Source organism: Xiphophorus maculatus, chromosome 11 (assembly GCF_002775205.1).
Source record: "Xiphophorus maculatus strain JP 163 A chromosome 11, X_maculatus-5.0-male, whole genome shotgun sequence".
Classification (NCBI taxonomy): Eukaryota; Metazoa; Chordata; class Actinopteri; order Cyprinodontiformes; family Poeciliidae; genus Xiphophorus; species Xiphophorus maculatus.
In genome coordinates, this window is record NC_036453.1 from 29,289,024 (window position 1) to 29,304,981 (window position 15,958).

The following is a 15,958-nucleotide window of genomic DNA, read 5'->3' on the forward strand; positions in this document are numbered from 1 at the left end:
ATGGGGAAATAAAACAATAAATGACTTTCAATTTCTACCACTGACTATCTCTCTCAGCAGGTGTTCTTTGTATTGCTCTTGTGCTAATTATATATAGGCTCATTTGCATTTTTTAAATTATTCTAGGGGTACACATATTTGGAGAAAACTTCTCTTTTAAATGCAACTAACATAACACATCCTGCTCAGGAAGTATTTGAGAATATGGAGAGGAGAGCCTACAAGCCACAACTGGTAGAAGGGAACTGAGAGCTAAAAAAGGTGCGTCAAAGCAGGAGAACTACACTTGCGTCTGAAAACAACCCCAAGTCCACTAATCTGTGTTTTGAGAAAACTAAAGACCTACTGGCCTGAATAGATGGCTAATATGCTCTTGGCGTCATGTAGGTCTTTAGGAGATTATTGTTGTTAGAGGTTAACATGTATCCAGCTGCTTTGGGAATATTAGAGTAAATCAAACAAAGTGGTTAGGGGATGTTTTCAGATCAGGCTCTCTCACCTGACCCAAGAAGTCTGGGAGCTGAGGAAAACAGAAAAAAGGCCCTTTACCAACCACTATTACTATCATTAACCTCCCCCACATCCTATCTAAATTACCAGTCTGTGCAATGTCAGAACAGGAGCAGGCAAACTCAAGTGATGTTGTGTCAGCTGTGAGCACACAATGGGAATATCAGATGTAATGAAAATGGATTTTCCTGGATAGGTGCAGGGTAGTCTAAAAATTTATAATGTAATTTCTCATTTTGTTTTACACCCATGAAGTCTGGCAATGCACAGAGGATTAACTTATCTGTAGTAATAAAGCAGCAGCAAGAGCAGCAGAGCTCCCAACCCCCACCCACCACCCCCAAAAATTAAAATAAATAGAGATGGGAGGAAAAAAAACAAAACAAAAGGAAAAGGTTATACCAGGTGGGGGTTTTCATCCAGTCCATTAGGGTGTCGATTCTCATTGAGGTGCAACAAAACACCCTTAATGGACTTTTTCTGAATAAAGCGACAAAAAGGGGTTAAAACTGGTATGAAAAATCTACTGTGAAAACAAGATTAGTTTTATTTTCCTTTTATGTTGTAATAACAGACTGGTGCTTGTCATTTTGCTCCCTTCACCATAAAATTAAGCTTTAGTTTTGTTTGCTTCATGGCAGATGTCATTAGGTATGAAATTAAGCTTTGAGTCCATTCTTACCTGTCAGAGATATTGTTTCAGCTTTAACAGCCTATAATTTAAAAAAGTTCTCTATATTCTATAATTACTCCACTATAAGGAAAATTTTGTTTTATAGGTTCATTAAATAATCTCAACCCACAGAGACTCCCTCAGTTATATTGGATTGATCTGGGTGTTATAATGTGTCAAATATCTTAAGAGTGAAGAGGCCCAAACTGGGGTCAGAAGAAATTAGATGAAATAGAAAAGCTTTTTTAAAAATGAACAAAATTAAATTACATAATGTTATCTCTTCAAAACGCATTAAATTATTCAATTACAAAGGATGACAAACTGGTATGCAATCATTTAAGTTAACGGCTATGAAAAGGTTAGATAGCATATGAAGTGGAAGAAGAAAGGTATGAAGTTGCAAAGAGGAGGTACGAAGAGGCCAACTAACCAATCAACATAGCAAACATACACTGCCACAGTAAACAATCCTAACTGAGTCCTACCTATGACTTAAGCATCCATAAAATGGAGAAAACTTCAACCATCAAAATGTTTTATAATTTTAATAAATGCCTTACTTTACATTAATATTTCAGCACTTGATACCATCAGTACCTGGATTCCTGGCTGTTCCCAGAAAAGAGGAATGGACCCTCGGATCTGGATGAATGATGAGACTTTATCATCTAGGAAGATAACCTTTGAAGGAAAGAAAAAGAGAGAAATCCTTAGACCTTTTATGAATAAATGTAATTACATGATTAAAACCACTTAGAAAACAATTAAACATACATTTTAAGAATGTTTTGAAACCGGAATGAATAGTAGTCGAAGAAGTCAGTCGATAAGCTTACTTATTTATTTATTTATAAAAAAGAATACCTGAATTTAATTTAAATTTAATATTATCAATAATATTTATTGACTGACTCAATAAGAGCTGCGGGCAAAGACTGCATTACTAGGGGCTTCTTCCAGTCTATCCAAAGTTTCAAATTGAAAATAAAACAAACAGCAGTCGTTGCAAAAAAAAAAAAAAGGAAAAAAAAATGCTCTTTAACATAAGCTAAAAGGGACAAAGGAAAACTGCTGACAAAAATAGATTTAAATCATTCTGAAATTGTTAAATGTTTTGCCTTCCATCTGTGTGATAACTTAAGAAAAGACGAAACTTGTAGACTGAAGTCGTGACTAACCTGTTCAGTCTCCACAAAGTTGGCCACCTGTCCGTCATCGTTTGTTCCTCGCACATTAAATCTCGTGCCGGCTCGCTCCGAGCTGAGGCGAGAAAAGATGCAAGCCTTGGCCTGTTTGTGGCCGGCATAGATGGTCCTGATCTCTACGCCGCCACACATCAGCCTCAGCAGCCAGTCATCACAGTTTACTCCATAGTGTTTAAGGTGCAAGTGCAGAGACTGGTTCCTGTTTGGTTATAAAGAGGGAAGATGACTAATTTAAAAAAAGCAAAAACGGATCACAATCTTTGAAAAAAACAAAAAACAAATGCACGCCTAAAGGCTATTCTATAAACTTAAAACAGAGAAATGTTCACATCTCTACCAAAAGAAGCGGTTGTCTGTAGTATCTTCCAGGATCCTGCGATGCGCATTGAGACTTAGATCCATGCTGATTCCAGTAGCAGACCAGGCAAAGTAGAAGTGTCCTGAGTTCAGGACCTTGCGCACCTCGGAAATCCGGTCCTCATCACCTGGATCGTTCTTCAGCGATATAAAGTCTGTCTGCGTGACCCTGAAGACCTCTGAATCCTGCACCTTCCCCACAGAGCTGCACCCTGTCACAACCACGAGACTGTGGAGCATGGAGTCCCCTGCAAAATTTAGGGATCAAAAGTACAAGAAATAGTTAACTGAACTTTGATGCCATTACTGCTTAACAGGAATTCAGCAGCCAGTCTAATCTCAGCCATCAAGAAGACTGAGCTTTAATCTTTCACGCTGCTAGTTCCTTGTTGTGATAACAACAGCCTTCAAGGTCATATGAAGAACGGAAGAAAGCAGCTTATGACTAAGGAGCAACCATGCCACGAACCAAAGAAGCATCATGGCTGCCTGGAACCATTTAGGGGACAATCATTTTCTGTTTTCCTACCCAGGTTTAGCCGGAGAACACCAAGGATTCCATATGCATCAAAGATCCTGGTATAAGTACTTTTAATGGCATCCTTTTCCGCCGCCGCTAAAAGAAACAAAATGGGTGAGAAGAAAACACTATTAAAGCCTGTTCAAATATATCCTTTGTAGTTGACAGTGTTTCCAAAGCCAGATGTTCTAGGATGAATCGCTTGAGTCATACTTCCATTGAAATGCCATTGCTTGAAAGTGCAGTCTAAAGATAGTGTCAATCATATCTAAATCAAAAACAGATGGCTTACACAAAACGGCAACAGCTCCTGATTCAAACATGAGGCATTCTTCCCTCGCCCTCGTTTCCACTATGACACTGTAAGGTGGTGGATCCAGCTTGTGGTAAATACGGTATCCTTTGCTGAAGGCCATAGCTGATCCTAGATGAAAAAAATCCTATCTTATTACCTGGAAATAAAGGGAAGAAATAAGAATCAGAGATCATGAGACATAAAAATACATTTACTTAAAGATTTTTGTTGAATAACTTGAACTGTATGATCTTTATTTAGGGTAAACACAGAAAATACTTAAATAAAAAAAATCATTATTTATACATCAAAGCATATGTACCTAAACTTTCTTAATTTTTTTACTAATTTAGAAAAGTTCATCATGATGTTAATTAATTTACTTACAAACTGAAGAGGATGGGAAGCTCTTACTTTTGATGCATTTAATCAAAAGAAAAAAACTCTGTCTTTTAGTGGTTGATTTTGATCTCAATTCAGTTGAATGGTGCATCTCTAAATACATAAATATACCCACTGCAATACCTATTTAGCACCAAGCTTGACACACTTTGAGGTTCAAAACTGCCATAATTCAGCAAAGTGTCAGAGACACGTGAAGATTTTGGGTCATATTGGCATGATAGCAATGCAGAATGCAGCAGATGTTTCAGCTGCACATCTGTGATGCAATTCTTCCATTACAATGTTTCCTAAAGTTGGTCCACTGGATTGAGATCTGGCATCTGTGAAAGATTGTCATGTTCAGAGAACCAGCTGATTTGAGGTATGTGATTTAAGCTGTGTGACAGGGGGTGTTATTCTGCAGGAAACAGCCATCAGAAGGTAGATAGGCTACCGTCATAAAGGAACAGACAAGGCCAAGAACAACACTGAGAAAGATTGTGTGTATGATCAATTGTTTGACATAGTTTAATGTTTACATTTAAGAAAATTGGTGGATTTGTTCAAGGTTGTGCCAATCGCTGCTCAGCTAGACCGTGGCACTGTGATTCAAGGCTAAAGGACATCAGATAGAAAAACTCATTTGAAACCGATAACACTATAATGCCGCCTGCACAATATAAAGTTGGAGATTTGAATAATATCTTAGCAAATGGACCTCTGATCTTATCACATTTTTTTTACTCTGATTCTGAATAGGAAAATAAATCTTTTAAAGACTGAGACAATGAAGGCCACTGCACATGGGTGAGCAGAGCAGTAGTCTTGCATTTCAAGAGTATGGCAAGCCTGAACAGAAGAAAACCAAAACACAACATTGCATTCTTTACATAACACCATTATCTTGCTTATCCGTTGTAGCAAGTAGAAAGTTATGGGTAAATCTACATTTTAACACCAACTTCTAGTTGTTTACAGCTTGCTACAGAAAGGATCGATAAGCCCACCATTTGTCTCTTAAAATCTAAGGCTACCGTATAGACATTAAAACAGTGACAGTTTATTGTATTTCGAAACGTTTCTCTTAAACTCCAAATAAGGAAAACTTGCCAAACAATTACAGGAACAAGAAGGAAAGTTAGGCTGCAAAGTCATCCGTATTGGCTGCGATCAGTGAGGGCACTGGGATGACAAACTAATATTTATTTAAACAGACTCGCTGCAGGATAACAGTAATAGAGGGAGATGGTGAAAGTTAAAGGCCGGGGAAGTGGCAGATCATCTTCCCCGACTGATAGTCACGACTTCAAAACGCAGCAGCAGCATACGAAGCAACCGCTAACCTACCAGCTAGCACACAATGCTACATTTTTATGCAATGCAAAGCCATCAAACGAAGCAGGTGAATTACTCGTATGTGAAGAAAGTATTTTGTTATCCTTCACACGCCTAAAGCTAGCTGGCAACGTTAGCCAACTTAGCCAGATAAAATCACAGAGACGGCTAAGATTCGCTAGGTTTCATTATTTTGATGGTGGCACTACCTGCGCGTCCTGAGATGATTAACTACTAGCTACTATCGCATTTCTTATCTATTCCCGCTCATGTAAAACACACACGCTTGCATACATTTCTAAATGTAGGTTTTATGTAGTACCTATCTGGTTTAATTTAAAATATACAGAATAAATGTACTATGTAGCCTGTCTTACCGTCTCCCCGCCGGGTCGCTGCACCGCTGTCACAACAAAATCCTTCCCGGTGTGTTGGCGGAGTGGTACATTCGGACGTAAAGTAAAGCACACCCTGCCTCACGTTACCGTAATACTTCTAAAACCATATATGACGGAAGTGCCTTTATTGCAACAAAACTTGAAGTACTTGCCTTTAAAACCCAGTTAACGTTACTGATAACAACTGTAACACGCACACATGTAAACTATAATTAATACGCAGAAAGAAACTGCAAATATGAACTCGTCCGCCTTTAAACATAATAGACAGTTACTCGCATCCAATTAGAGAAGGTTTGCAGTTTTTTCTACCAATCAGATTAGACCATAGGCGGGACAGCCGGCTTTCATAACCCTGCGCGCTGGCGTATATAACAAGAGCTCCAGTTTATTCGTAAACACAACAGTGTTTGGAAGTGAATATCGAGCAATAACATGACTGAATTGGCAATTTAAGAAGGTAGGTATTGATACTACACTGTCTCAGCAAAATATTATGATTAATATAAATACTATACAATAAGGTAAGGCTTTGCCATGTCGCCTAAACGTGTGTTATCGAACTAGCCGAATTCACCTGAGGTATCTGCTAATGTGTTATCTTCCTGACTGGCAGACAATGTTAGATCATAATATATCTCTTAGATGATAGCATAACGATAGTAATACGAGCAGACAAAAGTAAATATGTTATATACATGTATAAGCTGTGTGAATTTGTTTTGTTGATTTGCAGTCTTAAAGCAGCAAATTGCGGTTTTTCTGTCACCCAACGCACTAGTGAGAAAATTAGTTTGCTATTTGATGACTAACTATGGATCAGTGTTATGTTTTAAAGCTATAGGCAGACTTTTATGTAGAATAAATCAAGCTGCAGTTTTTCACCTACAGAAAACATGAGGGTAAATTTTTAGATGTGTTTTACATTTTAGTTGATATGTAATTGAGATAAAATCTACAAAAACAAGTTTTCCATGTTTTTGGTGACATCACAAAGTGCACAAAGTTCTTATGCACTTTGCATAAGATGCTTTATGAAAAGCGTAAAGCTTGTTAAATTTGGTAAATTAATTGTGTTTTTTAATCAAATTATGGAACCCATAGGTTTTAGGGAAATTTGGAAACATTCAAAGAAAGCAAAGAAAAAAGACCCACAGTCACAAGTTCTTTCTTAAACTAACAATTGACATTCCGTTCTAATCAAAACCTGAAAAGAGTAAGAAAAAAATCTCCCACCTTTAGCCAGAAAAAGAAGAGCTGTTCAAGAATTATATTTTTTATTTTCTACTTTTTCAACAAAAAACCCCTACAGATTTATAGAAAGAGAAAGGGGGGAAAAAAGCATCTATTTTATTGAAAAGAGGTTTTTCTGAACATCTATTTAGGAAAACATAGGTTTATGGGAAATTAAAGTAAAAAATATGTGACTTAAGAATTTAAAAAGAATTGAAAAGAAACCCTAAACATATTTGAAAACACCTATAAAATGAAGAAATTTGTATTTCTCTGTTACCTCCGTATGTAAAAAAAAAAAAATTCAGTTCTAAATCATGTAATTTCAATTTCAAATGCCACTTGTGATGTCATTGACACAAATACACTTGAAGATTAAATTCTGCTGGTTAGTTTGCATGCTGTCATTTTACTGAATATGAATATCCTTCTGAAAACAAATGAATAATACTTTTAAAGACCAGTCTCAGCTCCTGGTTTATGTGTATGCATCTCTAAATATCTAATGTTCTTATCCTGCGTTTTTCAGAAACTTTATTTTATTCCTCCTCATCATGAAGCGCCTTTACCTGGTGGAGCCGGTGGTGGCTCTGTATGCTTTTAGCAGTTTTCTCATCTACCCGCTGGTCCAGCAGTATGTGTACAGGAGGTTCTGGCAGCAGCTGACCAACACGCCCTATCCCGTCTCAGACAACACCTCCAGATGTGCTCCAAGTAACAGCAGCAGCAACCAGACCGACTTCCATAAGGTTCGTTCATAATGGAAGGATGCAACCTGGTGTCATCTCAAATAATCTTATTTGGAACAAACCTTAGTTAATTTTTTCATTATCCAAACAAAGCTGAGAATAACGGGGGGGTTCACAGGAAGGAGAGGATATGTTTATTGATGATCTAATATTTAACTTTTGATAATGTGCTGTTATTCCCTCTTGCTCTCTGTACTGATGTCTTTTAACATGTTCATGAAAACTATATATCGTAAATAAGCAATATTATTCTGTAATTCTAGCTGGTTGTTATGTTTATTAGTCCATAAAAACTGGTCAACCCTTAATGACCAGTAGATATGAGCTTTGCTGAAGTATTTTCATCCCTGGAACATTTTCGCATTTCACACAAAGTTTTGGACAGGTTGTTTTTTTAATTATTATTATTATTATTATTATTTTCACAGATGAAAATCTGACAATGTGGTGAGCATTTGTATACCCCTTTTAATTTCATACCCCGCAATTAACTGGTTTGAGAAGTTGCATAATTTATAATTATGTTGAAGTTCATAGTTTTAATATTTCAAAGTTAAAGGGGTATATTGTTGTTGCACCTGAGCAACATTGTTTATTCATTACAGTAGTATTTTTGTTGTGAAATACTTTAAAATGCTAATTTGGTGAATACATTTAATTGATATTCAAAGCAGACATGTGACTCAAGCTTAACCTTCTGAACGTGACTTCAACACCCTGAACTAACAACATAATCTCAAATCATTTCTGATTCCAATAACAGCTTGCGGTGTTCAACGTACCAAAATAATTTGATTTTAAGCAAATTAAGAAAAGCATGCATCCACGGACCAGCATTGTCATGCTATCAAAAATTTTTAAAATAAAAGTAGGAAGTGAAACACACTCACACAAGAATAATCTGTTTTTATCTGAAAACACAGCTGTCACAATGGCACCAGCATAACAGTAAAGCTTTGTTCCTCTTGCTTTTTCTCAAGAAAAACCTCACTTGTTCTCACAATCCGCCATATTTATAACCGGTATTAGACAACAGTTTTGAAAGATTTCAAACCCTCTAAAATTTTTGTGTTATACCACCATTTGGTTTAAAACTCAAATTAAAGTGTCAGAGTCAGCAGACTTTTTTCCTAGGTCTTTTGAGCATAGATTATAGATCATTGCTCCACCTGTTTCTGCAAACTGCCAGATATCTGGCTGAAAGTCGACCCTCGTGTACAAGAAAGCCAAATCGATCTGTTTAGAAATGTCTGCCTGTCGAAAACATTGACTGTAGTGGTTTAAAACTAAAGGAACCCCTCTCGTTGCTCTTTTTAGGTGTTAAAATTACAGCTTTAAAAAGTAGTATGCAGCATGTCTACTATAAAGGTGACTGTAGACTCGCTACAAGAGCAGATAGACCCACTAATTATTTGTAAATATTGCTGTAAACCTGTATCAATCATTCAATTTTTGGAGTACTTTTCAGTCAGGGTAAAGGAAACAAGTTCTTTACTTAAAATAAAACAACAACAAGCAACAGCAAAATTGTTGTTTTGAAGGACCAAGGAAAGTCAGCTGGGATAATTTGGGTAATGAGGCGACACTAGAACATTCAGTGTATGCATCTAAGCAGTAATTGATTTTATTCTAACCTAAATTTCCTGTGTCTTCTTTTCCAGGAGGTGCAGAAGCAGACGTCTCTTTTCTCCCTTTACTCTGAGCTCCTCTCCACAATACCATCTTTGATCGTTACTCTTGTGCTGGTGGCCTATAGCGACCGGGGCGGACGCAAGATCACCATCATTATGCCTCTTATCGGCATGCTGATATATACCAGCACCTTCCTAGCTGTGTCCTTCTTTGAGCTCAACATCTACCTTCTCATCGGCTCTTCCTTCCTTTGCTCTCTGTTTGGGGGTATCGGCACTTTCCTGGGAGGCTGTTTTGCCTACATAGCGGACTTGTGCCAAGACGACCGGCAGAAGACGCTGCGAATGGCTGGAGTGGATATGATGATTGGACTGTTGTCTGGAGTGGCTGCGATATCTACAGGTTACTTCCTGAGAGCTGCAGGCTTTAACTGGCCTTTCTTTACTTCAGCCCTGTGCTTGTGTTTGACACTAGTCTATGCAGTTTTTATCCTGGAGGAGACTGTGAGAAAGACTCCCGCTGATGGCAGTGATATAGACGGGTCTCCCCAGTGCCCTAGGTTGAGACAGTTGATCTTTGGGTTCTGCCAGATCTTTGCAAGAGCAAGCTACAAGTGTAAAATAGTCTTAGCCCTCCTGATGATCATCTTCACCAGCTTCGTCTTCACCTACATTGGAGGCATCTCCTTGATGACACTATACGAGCTAAACGAGCCACTGTGCTGGACTGAGATTCTGATTGGCTATGGCTCAGCACTGTCCACCACGGTGTTCTTGACCAGTTTCCTGGGAGTGTCGGCATTCACATACTGTGGAGTCCCGCAGCTGCTGATCGCTGCATTGGGGATCCTGTCTGTGCTGTCAGGATTGATCATGGTGGCGTTTGCAAAGACCACAGTTCTGATGTTTTTAGGTGAGTTTAAGCTGCTGAGTCGTAATTAAAGTTATTAAACTTTGCTAAGTCATTACTTGAACTAGACAAAAATGCAACCCCAAGAATTTCAATATTAATTAAAAAAATTATGTAATTTATTTCAATAAGTGGAACATTGATATTTAATAGATTCACTACACTCATAAGGATATATATTTTAAGCATTTATTTTTGTGTATTGTGATGATTAGGGCTTATAACAAACAAAAACTTCATGTTTGCATGTATTTGATACAAACGATTTCTGATACAAAAATGTTACAGTATAGATGACAGAATTATGAACAAGACTATCTACTTGACATTTGTCCACCAGAAAGTCAGACACTTAACAAAGTAAGACAGTAAACAACAAAAAGATAATTGGTAAAGAAGCTGGCAGGTCAGAAGGCTTTTTCCAAGCATGTGGAAGTGCGGGAGTAAACTATTCACAAGTAAATGACGATTCACTATATACCCCAGTGACCTTACAAGGATAAATGGGTAAAGATGGAGGGAGGAAGGATGGCTGGATACAAATAAATATACCTTGCCCTATAAATTATTTCCATTATTGGTTTGAATTATCATAATCTAATATTCTAAGAAACTGAATTCATTATCTGAAAGCCTTAATCCTTGAAATTGACAGATATAAACACTTGAAATATACTGTGCATCTTTGTCTGAGGAATGTAGATAGTATATGAAGAATTACATTTTTCAATTAAGCTGCGGAAATAAACTTTGATAATGTTTAAATTTATTTTTGTGTTTTAGGCCAATAAAAGAAAATAATTCTTATAACCATATCTTACTGCATTGTGCATATAATAGTGCAATATAATATTTTTGATCTAGTATTATATAAATTTTATAATATATATATATATATATATATATATATATATATATATATATATATATATATATATATGTATATATACAGTATATATACAGTATATATATATATATATATATATATATATAGTATTATATATATGTATGTACATATAATTTCTTTTTGTTCACTGTATGAAAGCAGAGTGCAAATCCAGCAACCATACTTGTCACATTTAAGGCCATGTAATTTATGTTTTCTGTTTCATTTTGTGACACATTTATCTAAAATAGCTTTTAAATGCTGAACAAGATAAATACAGCACTTAAAAAAATAATGATTCTTACCAGAAACACTACAGACTATTCTCTCTGGTTACAGATTGACAGTAAGTTTATTGGCCTGTAAGGTGTTCAGAAGCTACTGAGTTTGTAGGGACTTTTATTAGAAGACTGAATTGTAAGCTTTATTGTGTTTGTAATTATGACATCTTATCTCTGCTTTGCTTATTTTCTTATCTCTGCTTTGTTTGCTTTAGATATGGTACTGCCAGGGGGTTTATTATGAAAGACATGAACGCTGAAACTCATTATAGCTCTGAAACCTTAATTTCTGTCACTGATTATGTGTGCTTGCAGTTGCACAAAAGCTTTCATAAAATTTCTTATTTAATTTTCTTGTTTGTTTTCTTTTTATTGCAGTAAGGATCCCCATGCTGCTGTCCATAATGCCTTTCCCTGTTCTCCGCTCGGTAATGTCAAAAATCGTCTCCAAGTCTGAGCAAGGCAAGTGTGCTTTTGGACACACACCATGGATGCATGTCTGTGTTTAAAGAGTCATAGTCCACTGGTGTGTGTCCTGTCCTTAACGTTTCAGCATACACTTGGAAAACAAAGCACTTAAAGTTTCTGTTTATCCTAGAAGTGAAAGGACTAGAAGAAACATAACATTTTGACTTTAGTTGTCTCTGTTATACTTCACTGAATCCCTTTTTTTGTTTGTTTTGCCAGGAGCCCTTTTTGCTTATCTTTCCTTTCTGGAGAGTTTATTTAACAACATTGGATCTGCAGTCTTCAATAGTATCTATGCTGCCACGGTGGGGTGGTATCCTGGTTTTGTCTTCCTCTTAGCTGCGGGACTCTGTGTCATTCCTTTATCTGCGATTGCGTAAGTTAATTTTCCTAGTGTTTACACCACAACAGTAAACTGTCATATCAGGCTTTTGTTTGACTCTTACATGTAGCAGCTATTAGTTTCCTAAATGAAAAGAAATTCATGAAGTAGACACAAATAAAATCAAATCAAACAGTAAAATAAATCTAAAAAGAAGAGCAAAATATTTAGTTGACAGGTTTATACAAACACAATCCTATACAAAATTGTTCCTAACTCTTTGAGGACATGATTTAAAGTATTAAGAAACAGTTGCTGATGAAAAGGCATCACCACATTATGATGTCACCACCCCCATATTTCACCACAGGGATGGTATGAGCTTGGTAATGTGGAGTATTCGTTTTTGTTCACACATACAGATTTTCATGCAGGCCAAAAAGTTACTTTTTGGTGTAATGTGTTCCACATATATTGTGTGTCCCCTACACGCAGGGCTTCTTGTGGCTCTTTTTCTGCAATGGCTCACCACATTCCTACAAAATGTTTTCATCAGAGATACATCCTGGGAAAGAAGTTGTGTGTTCGCTGGCTGATTTGTTCAAACACAGATTGGTATTTGAAAAAAAAAAAAAAAGATGCATCCAACAACAATACTAAAATCCATGATCTCAGCATTGCTGCTTAAGAGTTTTTGCTCCAACTTCTTATTGGCTGCTTGAGTTTGAAGAAGGACTTGGATTACAAAAACACTTTTCTGCTGGGTCATAATTGTCAAATACACGTCAATTCTGTAGAAAAGAGAAATGTTCAGAATCAAAAAGTAGGAAGGCACAGTTCCTTATTTCAAGTATAACTTTCTAACCACTGTCCTAAGAATTAGAAACTATATCAGACAACTTGTGTAGCTTCCTAAGATGTGAAATCACTTTTAAACCTAGAAGATATTGATTTGCATATTATACTATAGCTCAGGTGGGAGAAGTTGAGAGGAAAAATATTACTAGGGCATTCAACAAATCTTTCAATTCAGAGTGGGAAAAAGAAAGTAATTCTTCAAAGAAATCCATAAAATGTTCCCTTTAAGGTTTACTACAAGTCATATGGGGAAACACCAAAAATGTGGAAAAAGGAGGAAATGAGACCAAAATTAAGCCTTTATGCAGAACACTACGGTGGAGAATTAATATTGCACATTACCTTGATCCTTCCATCCTGTGTGAAACATGTTGGTGCCAGCATCATGCTGTGGGGATCCTGTTCTTCAGCAGATCCAGGGAAGCTGGTCAGAGTTGATGGGAAGATGGATAGAGATAAATATTGGACAATCACAGAAACATCCAGTCAAAGATTACATGAGACTGACTGAAACCTGTCTCCTTCCAGCACCATGCTTTGATCAAAACATAGTCATGTGTTAAAATAGCCCAGTTAAAGTCCAGACCAAAATCCAATTGAAAATCTTTAGCAATACTTGAAAATATGTTTGCAGGTTCTCTACATCCAGTCAGATAGACCTTCAGGTATTTTTTATTGAGGAATAGGTAAAAATGTTTTTCTCTGGATGTAAGAAAGGTTGCAGTTTGAATCACAGTAAACAGTTCTTCTGATTCGGGTAGCCTGAATGTATACGTACACCACAGTCTTCGGATTTTTATTAGTAAAAAAGAATTGGGAAATGCTGTATCATCTTTTTTTCACTTCATAACCACTCACTTTTTTGTGTTTGTCTATCAGACAGAATCCAAGGGGTATAAAATACTTTTCAAAGGGTTGTAGGCTGTGCCATGAACACTGAAGCTTTCTGTCCTGTTGAACTGAAGGATATTTTGCTGACGGTTGATAAAATGAGAAGACAAAGTGATACTGCTTAGTCAATGTGGGAGCAGTAGCGTGAAACATAACCCCCCTCACTGCCTACATGTCTATCACATGCTGTGCTTCTTTCTTTGCACAGTGATCAGTTTTAAAATAACAAAGTCCTACCCAGATATTCTGTTGTTGCTTTCTAACTACAAGTGCACAGAGATCGTGAACTCTAATGAAATTGAAAATCATTTTAGTTTAAAAATTAACTTATTGACAATGTGTCTGTAAACTCCCAAAACATGATTAATGGAAATGCATGACACAACAGATAAGATTGTCTCCCTTTTTAGCTGGAATTGATAACGTCTATTTCCTGTCCACATGTGTTCCCGTTTCTGAACATTTTAGTGGAGTGGCTTTAATCGGAGTGGATGTTACCACTGAACCCATAAAGTCAGAAGATGGAACCTCTGAGGAGGACGGCCAGGCTGAGGAGAACGACACCAGTCCTCTTCTAAGCTCTTCTTCTGTTAACACCTCAGCTGGACATTGTTAACGTATTTACCTTTTAAGTATGTCAGTGACTTCAGTTTTCTGGGTTGATACACCAGGAAAGTTTTATTTTTTGTTGCGAAATTAGTTTTGATACAGTGCTTCTTCTTTTTGCAGGAACTTTGTTACTCAGCATCAGTTTTATTTATTTTTTTTTAATTCCATTGACTTAGAAATGCCATCTATTGACAAAAATATGCTTAAGAAGGAGAATGTGAGCTTTTTCAGGTGAATATATGTGCGCTGCGTCATTTGAGATGTATGAATGTTTTTACAACTTTTGATTAATTCATAATTAATTGTTTAATAATTCCACCTTTTAATTTACACCTTTTAACTGTTAGCTATTTTTTTGGACAATTTTCACCAAAGTTCTAAAGCTGCCTAATTTTCATACAGTTTGAAATAACTGATTTGATCACATTCGTTGACTTTTTACAAATATCGTTGTTTTTTTTTAACAATAAGCCGCTACTTTATTCCCACGCTTTGAACCATGCAGCTTATAGCCAGGTGCGTCTTTTCTGTGGATTTTTCTTCAACCGCCACGGGGATCTTCAGCAGGAAGTGAATCATTAGAAGTCAAAATTGGAAATCAAAGAAGAAAGCGCTGATTTTCATTTACACAAGCACATTCTAGCAGCAAGCACGACGGAGAAATGTTTTCAAACTCATACCCTCTGGTCATGGAAACCACACGAAGAAGTTCATATGATGCTGCTTTTAAGTTGAAGGTAGTACAGATCGATTGCAGCTGCACGTAAACTCGTCCTGAATGTATCCATGGTTTGGCGCTGGTGACGCAGGGCTGCGTCCTTAATAGCAGATTTATTAAGGAAAACCAAGAGCGGCAGAGATACCAGCGTCTTATAGCTCAGTGCAGCTTATCTTTTTTTTGTTTGTTTGTTTTTTTACCCCTCCAGGGGGTATTTTTGTGGGCTCTAGTGTCCCTTATATGACAGTGGGCTGACAGGAAACGAGAGGGGGAAAGACATGCGGCAAATGTCGTCGGGTCCGGGAGTCGAACCCGCGACGGCCGCGTCGAGGACTCAAGGCCTCCAAATACGGGCCACGCTAACCGCTACGCCACCACGGCACGCCCATGCTTCCAGTTTTTTTTAAAAAAACAACTTTGAGGGTTTGAGTGAGATGCGCTCTATAGTCCGGAAAATACGGTACTCAGGACACAAAAAATTATCTTGCCAAAAATCTTCCCTGTTATCTAATTCCAAAATGCTTTGTTGCAGAATGTATTAATTTGACAGTCTTGGGTTAAAATGGTGTTATTCATTGTTTTATTTAAACCAGAAAAGGGCCAGACAGTATAGTTTGACTGATTTTTGCTGTGTTTTTAATTTCATATTGTGTAAATGGACTGTACTTGTGTAGCACTTTATGTAGTCCAGTCCAGTGGACTCCAAAGCGCTTTTTATTACA

General features: G+C 37.0%; 2 protein-coding genes across 7 annotated transcripts in view; one reads left to right on the forward strand and one right to left on the reverse strand.

The window, feature by feature from the left end:
- synj1 (synaptojanin 1) overlaps positions 1-5,829 on the reverse strand; it is a 30,132-nt gene extending 24,303 nt beyond the window's left edge. For 4 of the 6 annotated variants that reach the window (XM_014471788.2, XM_023341684.1, XM_023341685.1 and 1 more), the window contains exons 1-6: positions 5,660-5,827; positions 3,561-3,720; positions 3,278-3,364; positions 2,729-2,996; positions 2,365-2,590; positions 1,784-1,867 (exon numbers count right to left, since the gene is read on the reverse strand). In XM_014471788.2, coding sequence (XP_014327274.1) covers positions 1,784-1,867; positions 2,365-2,590; positions 2,729-2,996; positions 3,278-3,364; positions 3,561-3,684 — 789 coding nt within the window. In that variant the 5' untranslated portion in view covers positions 3,685-3,720; positions 5,660-5,827. Of the gene's footprint in view, positions 1-912; positions 991-1,783; positions 1,868-2,364; positions 2,591-2,728; positions 2,997-3,277; positions 3,365-3,560; positions 3,721-5,659 lie in introns of all 6 variants that reach the window. The other 2 variants (XM_023341681.1, XM_023341682.1) reach the window with 2 other exon arrangements.
- Positions 5,830-6,034: 205 nt separating this feature from the next.
- On the forward strand, positions 6,035-15,435 carry slc46a3 (solute carrier family 46 member 3). The gene is made up of 6 exons (XM_023341679.1): positions 6,035-6,140; positions 7,443-7,662; positions 9,324-10,206; positions 11,749-11,832; positions 12,058-12,214; positions 14,378-15,435. The coding sequence occupies exons 2-6, from the start codon at positions 7,468-7,470 to the stop codon at positions 14,523-14,525; spliced, it is 1,467 nt and encodes a 488-aa protein (XP_023197447.1). The 5' UTR covers positions 6,035-6,140; positions 7,443-7,467; the 3' UTR covers positions 14,526-15,435.
- The last annotated feature ends 523 nt before the right edge of the window (positions 15,436-15,958 follow it).

Excerpts from the sequence above, each read along its gene's own strand:
- slc46a3 (XM_023341679.1), top strand. The coding sequence starts at position 7,468 with ATGAAGCGCCTTTACCTGGTGGAGCCGGTGGTGGCTCTGTATGCTTTT. Across the intron at positions 7,663-9,323 it reads ACCAGACCGACTTCCATAAG|GAGGTGCAGAAGCAGACGTC; the intron begins GTTCGTTCATAA and ends CTTCTTTTCCAG. Across the intron at positions 11,833-12,057 it reads CGTCTCCAAGTCTGAGCAAG|GAGCCCTTTTTGCTTATCTT; the intron begins GCAAGTGTGCTT and ends TTGTTTTGCCAG.